This window comes from Nicotiana sylvestris, chromosome 2, assembly GCF_000393655.2.
Source record: "Nicotiana sylvestris chromosome 2, ASM39365v2, whole genome shotgun sequence".
Taxonomy (NCBI): Eukaryota; Viridiplantae; Streptophyta; class Magnoliopsida; order Solanales; family Solanaceae; genus Nicotiana; species Nicotiana sylvestris.
Window position 1 is genome coordinate 143282366 of NC_091058.1, and position 6559 is coordinate 143288924.

The 6559-nt window shown below is 42.7% G+C and overlaps 1 protein-coding gene across 1 annotated transcript; it reads left to right on the forward strand.

Annotated features, from left to right (window-relative positions):
* The first annotated feature begins 5044 nt into the window (after window positions 1–5044).
* LOC138885708 (uncharacterized) lies at window positions 5045–5416 on the forward strand. The gene has a single exon (XM_070166685.1). It carries the CDS (start codon window positions 5045–5047, stop codon window positions 5414–5416), a length of 372 nt encoding a protein of 123 aa, XP_070022786.1.
* The last annotated feature ends 1143 nt before the right edge of the window (window positions 5417–6559 follow it).

The window sequence follows — 6559 nt, forward strand, 5'->3', positions numbered from 1 at the left end:
GATCCCATTTAGAGACTGATCAACATTCAATTATAATAGGCTTTGTGTTATGGCATTGATTCATGCGAAATTTATTACTTAGGTCTTAGCACATTGAACAGATCCAACTAATTAAGCAGTAAAAACTATTTAGGAAAATATTTCCCAAATTGGATTTGAAGTTAAATTGATTCACTTTTATTACAATGGGAAATAAAAATTTGCGCCTTCGTTGACAATTTCACTGGTCTAACAGGATAAGGGTGGACGTCTGGTCGGTGATGTTCAGTTTTCAAGAAGTTCTTTATATATTGGCAGTGTAATTTATAATATCAAATCATTTAAAAGAAAACTATAATAATTATTCATAATAAATTAAATAAATAAATTAAGGAATAAGAGGAATCGCCTTCTACAACATGCTAAGTACATTGATAATAGAAAAAATTTGTGCTTTGATTATATATAAGTAAAATCATACTAGCTAGTATCAAATTTTCTTATTACTAGTGTATGATACATGCTAATGGTCTCCCGCCCCAAGAGAAAAAAGAAGCGACAAAAGTGCGTTAGGAAAAGCAAAAGTTAGAGTCCCTTTTGTGATGACCCGCCACGTCATTATGTTACATAGGCGCCATTTAGTATTATTAATATCATGTGGAAGCTTACATAAGAAAAGGCTAGCATTTGTGAGAAGATTCTAAAGAAGTATGGACATTTCCTTAGGAAGAACCTAGATACTTACGGATATGTTAGGAAAGTCCTTGGAATCTTCTAGGTTTGTAGAGAATTCTAGAGAAAACCCTTATCTTGTAAATATTTAGGACTTGTGTAATAATTAATATTTACACACTAGTCCCTAGGAGACTAGTATATAAAGGAGGTCATTCATTTGTAATTCACCAAGAAAACAACTCAAGTTCACTCTAATATAAAGCTTCCCTTAACAATTCTCTTCTGTTCTTTCTACCATTCTCTTAGCTATCTTGAGTGTAGTAAGGCTGACTTGGCATAACAAGAACTTGCAAGTTGTGCAAGATCTTGAGCGAGTTGTCAAGTGCCATATGTGTACTTAGTTAACGACTAAGGACATGACAACGTGGTATCAGAGTAATGGTTGCAACTAAGAGAATGGCTAACGACGGAGAAATTAACGTTGCCAACACCCAAGCCAACGTCATCCAGGATGCTGCTGGCAAGAGAGGCCGTAACAAAAATAAGAATGCCACCAACAAAAGCCAGAAGGTGGCACCTGAAGTTGTGTCAAACGAAGGGCTTACATCCCAGAAACGCCTGCCACTGAGGCGAGCAAGGATGAATTGGAGGTCCTGCCCGAGGACATCTCGCTCGGTAAAGAGTGTGTGATGAAGATGAACGCAGGGATGGATGCCGTGGAGATCTTTGGCTAACGTTTAGGTAAGATGGAAGGCACCATTAGCGTTCTTGAGGGGCACACTCTTGAAGAGATTGAGAGTATCCAAAATGACTTGGAGGGACGTACTCAATCCGAGATGGAACTAAGGCAAACCATCACTGCCTTAGAGTGCAGACTCATTGAGGCTTTGAGTACTATCGATGCTATGAAGGCAAAGATAGAGTCACTCGAGGAGCATGTTGATGCTGGCGTGACCGAGGTAGCCAGCAACATTGTGGTGATGAGGGAGGCCAAGATCGAGGCTCCCAAACCCCTGGTGTTCAAAGGTGTTTGTGATGCACAAGAAGTGGAAAACTTTCTTTCGCACTTGGAGAGCTTCTTCGGGCACGGAAAAGTGAGGGATGACAAGGCCAAGATTGGCACTACCATGTTATACCTCTCAAAAACTGTCTTGCTATGGTGGAGAAGGAAGATGACTGACGTGGATAAAGGTCTATGTACTATTAAAATGTGGGATCAGTTCAAAGCCGAGTTCAAGCGATAGTTCTTTCCAAACAATGTCTTGTACGAGGCAAGGTGCAAGTTTAGGGAGTTGAAGAAAACATGGAGCATACATGACTATGTCAAATAGTTCACTACCCTTATGCTTCAAATTCCCAACCTGACCAATGATGACTTGTTGTTCCACTTCATGGACAGGTTGCAAAATTGGGTTAAACAAGAGTTACAACATCGGCAAGTCGCGGATATAGACAAAGCCATAGTGGAGGCTGAATCATTGATGGATTTCAGGCATCACAACCACGACAAAGGCAACGAGAAGGAGTTAAAGGTTAGCTACGTCAAAGGTAGGGGAGATCGTGGCAAAGGCAAAGAGATACAACAACAATACTTCAAGACTCAAGATTCCAAAAAGTGGAGTGGCCTTAGGGCTACGCCGAGAAGAAGAGATGCTATATATGTGGAGGGCTACACGGCTTTAGGAATTGTCCCGACCTCATGAGCCTCAGGGCCATAGTCCGTGAACGAAAGGAGCAGCCGCAAGGAGAGAGTTCCGGAGCCGCACAATTGGGTATGATCGGATTATGTGGTGTTGTCACAAAGCAAGCGATCCAACATACCGAGAATGGCAATCAGTACATGGATCTCACCATCAACAACAAGCTCGCTCGTGCAATGGTGGATACTGGAGCAACTCATAATTTCGTGACTGAGGTTGCTGCAAAGAGACTAGAATTGAAGATTGCTCCAACTAACTCTCGCGTCAAGATTGTGAATGCCGAGGTACAAAATGCTCGTGGGTTAGTTAATGGAGTTGGTGTCAAATCGGGAGCTTGGAAAGGTATGACAAACTTTACCATAACCGCTATGGATATCTTTGACATCATACTGGGGCAAGAGTTTTTTAGACATTGTCATACTTTGATCGACCCCTACCTCCAATGTCTCTTGATTATGGAACGAGAAGGAGCTTGAATGGTACCTATAGTGACTATACCACACGGACAGATCTAAGCACAACTCTCAGCCATGCAGGTTGTCAAAGGGATAAAAAAAGGGGAGCCGATGTTCATGCCAACCATTGCAAGTCTAGAAGAGGATAAGAGTTTTCAAGAGACAGTGCCGCCCTGCATAGAGAAGTTTCTTGAGGAAAACAAATATGTTATGCCCGAGGAGTTACCTAAGAAATTACCTCCTAGTAGAGAGGTGGATCACAAGATTGAGTTGGAGCCAGAGGCTAAGCCACCTTGCATTTTCCCCATATCGTATGGGACCTCCCGAGCTAGAGGAGCTCAAGAAACAATTGAAAGAGCTACTATATGCTAGTCACATTTGCCCATCAAAGGAACCTTTCGGCACACCATTATTGTTCCAGGAGAAGAAGGATAGATCATTGCACTTATGCATAAACTATCGAGCACTTAATAAGGTCACAGTGAAGAATAAGTACCCGATCCCGCTCATTTCTAACTTATTCGATAGAATTGGGCAAACGAAGTACTTTACCAAGGTGGATCTTCGCAAGGCTACTTTCAGGTTCGCATTGCAGAAGGGGATGAGCCGAAGAAAGCATATGTGACGAGATATGGAGCCTTTGAGTGGTTGGTTATGACCTTCGGCTTAACCAATGCACCGGCCACATTTTGCACCCTTATGAACAAGATTTTACATCTCTACATTGATCAGTTTGTGGTAGTCTACCTAGATGACATAGTCATTTACAACAACACCTTAGAGGAGCACATGGAGAATTTAAGGAAAATTTTCCAAGTCTTGCGGGAGAACGAGCTATACATCAATATGGAGAAATGTAAGTTCACACAATCAAAGATGCACTTCTTGGGCCATGTCATTAGCAATAGCGAGCTACGTATGGACGAGGCTAAGGTACGTGCTATCCATGAGTGAGAGGCACCTACAAAGGTAACAGAGTTAAGATCCTTCCTTGGCCTTGTTAACTACTATCGTCGGTTCATCAGTGGCTACTCAGCAAAGGCCACACAATTGACTGAGCTACTGAAGAAGAACAAGCCATGGGTCTGGACGGAGCATTGTCAAAAGGCGTTTGAAGGCCTTAAGGCAACTGTAACAGAGGAGCCAGTCTTGGTGTTACCTGACTTTGCCAAGACATTTGAGGTGCACACAGATGCCTCAGACTTCGCCATTGGGGGTGTCCTGATGCAGGATAAGCATCCCATAGCGTTTGAGAGCCACAAGTTAAATGAGACGGAGTGGCGTTACACAGTGCAAGAGAAGGAAATGACTGCCTTTGTGCATTGCCTTCGTACATGGTGACATTATTTTATCGGGTCGAGGTTCGTGGTCAAGACCGATAATACGGCTACTAGCTACTTTCAGATGCAGAAGAAGCTCACACCAAAACATGCTAGGTGGCAGGATTTCTTGGCCGAGTTTGATTATGTAGTAGAGTATAAGCTGTGCAAAGGTAATGTTGTAGCCGATGCCTTAAGCCGGAAATCCGAGCTTGCTGCAATCACTTCAGCAATATGGGACATTCGGGAGGCTATAAAAGAAAGCATGCAACATGATCCAGCAGCCAAACGGCTTATCGAGTTAGACAACAAATGCAAGATGAGACGATTTTGGATAGAAGACGGCCTACTACTTACCATAGGTCGACGGGTCTACGTGCCTAAGTTTGGAGACATTAGACAACGGATCATAAGGGAGAGTCATGACACAATGTGGGCTGGTCATCTAGGTCAACGTCGCACTAGGGCTTTAGTTGATTCAGTCTACTATTGGCCATGCATGCGAGATGGCATAGAGTGTTATGTGCAGACTTGTCTTGTCTGTTAATAGGACAAGGTTGAACAACAACAGGTCGGAGGACTTTTGGAGCCACTGCCAGTTGCACAGCGTCCATGAGAGAGCGTCACTATGGACTTTATCACTTGTCTACCGAAGTCTGATGGTTATGGTACTATTCTAGTGGTCGTGGATAGATATTCTAAATATGCCACCTTCATGCCCGCCTCGCCAGGTTGCACTGCCAAGGAAGCCGCCAAGCTATTCTTTAAGAACGTGGTAAAGTATTAGGGCTTACCAAGGCATATTATCAGTGATCGAGACCCCTGCTTTACTGGAAACATTTAGAGAGAGTTATTCGACATACTTGGCACGAAACTGCACTTTTCCACTAGTTTCCACCCATAGACAGATGGACAAATGGAATGGGTCAATGCCTTACTAGAATGCTACGTAAGGCATTATGTAAGCGCACATCAGAAATATTGGGCAAGGCTCCTAGACATCGCCCAATTCTCTTATAACTTGCAGCGGAGTGAGGCCACGGGGCGGACAACATGTGAGCTAGCCACAGGCCAACAGCCACAAACTCCACATTCATTACCAGTTGCGTTCGAGGGAAAGAGTTTGGGGGCTTATCGTATGGCCAAAGGATGGGAGGAGCAACTTGACACTGCTAAGTCCTACTTGGATAAGGCAGCTAAGAAGATGAAAAAGTTTGCAGACCGTAAGCGCCGTCCCATGGACTATAGAGTTGGGGACATGGTCATGGCGAAGTTTAACCTAAGATAATTCAAGGGACTACGGGGCATGCATCAGAATCTGATTCGCAAGTATAAGGGGTTATTTAAGATTATATCCAAGGTAGGCAAGATATCATATAGGTTTGACATGCCATCATTTCTTAAAATCTACCCTATCTTCCATGCCAACATGCTTTAGCCATATCATAAAGATAAGCATGATCCGAGTAGGGACCAATCAAGTCGAGCGCCTATGACTATCACTGCTTCGCATGATTGGGAGATTGAGGCTATATGGATTACCAGGCCAGGCAAAACAAGGGCAAAAAGCCACCGCTATATTCCACGTCCATTGGAAGGGGCAATCATCGAAAGAGGCCACATGGGACGATATGAAGACTTATGAAAATTCAAAGATAAGATCCGAGAGTTTATGCAACAGCATTGCACTGGGGTCATTGCAATATTAGGTGGGGGAGAGTGTGATGACATGCCACATCATCATGCCACATAGGCACCATTTAGTATTATTAATATCATGTGGAAGCTTACATAAGAAGAAGGCTAGCATTTGTGAGAAGATTCTAAAGAAGTATGGACATTTCCTTAGGAAGAACCTAGATCCTTATGGATATGCTAGGAAAGTCCTTGGAATCTTCTAGGCTTGTAGAGAATTCTAGAGAAAGCCCTTATCTTGTAAATATTTAGGACTTGTGTAATAATTAATATTTACACACTAGCCCCTAGGAGACTTGTATATAAAGGAGTCCATTCATTTGTAATTCACCAAGCAAACAATTCAAGTTCACTCTAATATAAAGCTTCCCTTAACAATTCTCTTCTGTTCTTTCTACCATTTTCTTAGCAATCTTGAGTGTAGTAAGGCTGACTTGGTATAGCAAGAACATGAGCAAGTTGTGCAAGATCGTGAGCGAGTTGCCAAGTGCCACACGTGCACTTAGTTAACGACTAAGGACGTGACACTTTCCTCCCTAAGTTAGCAGAGAGTTAGGTGCTTTAAATAACAAGTATACGTACATAAAACGGGATGGCTAAATTGCAAATCAACTCATTAGCTATACACATTGTGCCACTACTGTCATAAATAATGCATAACTCCCAATAAATTTTGCTTTTGGCACTTGAAATTTCTTTCCACCAATTAGGGATGTACATGACTTGGTTTGGTTTG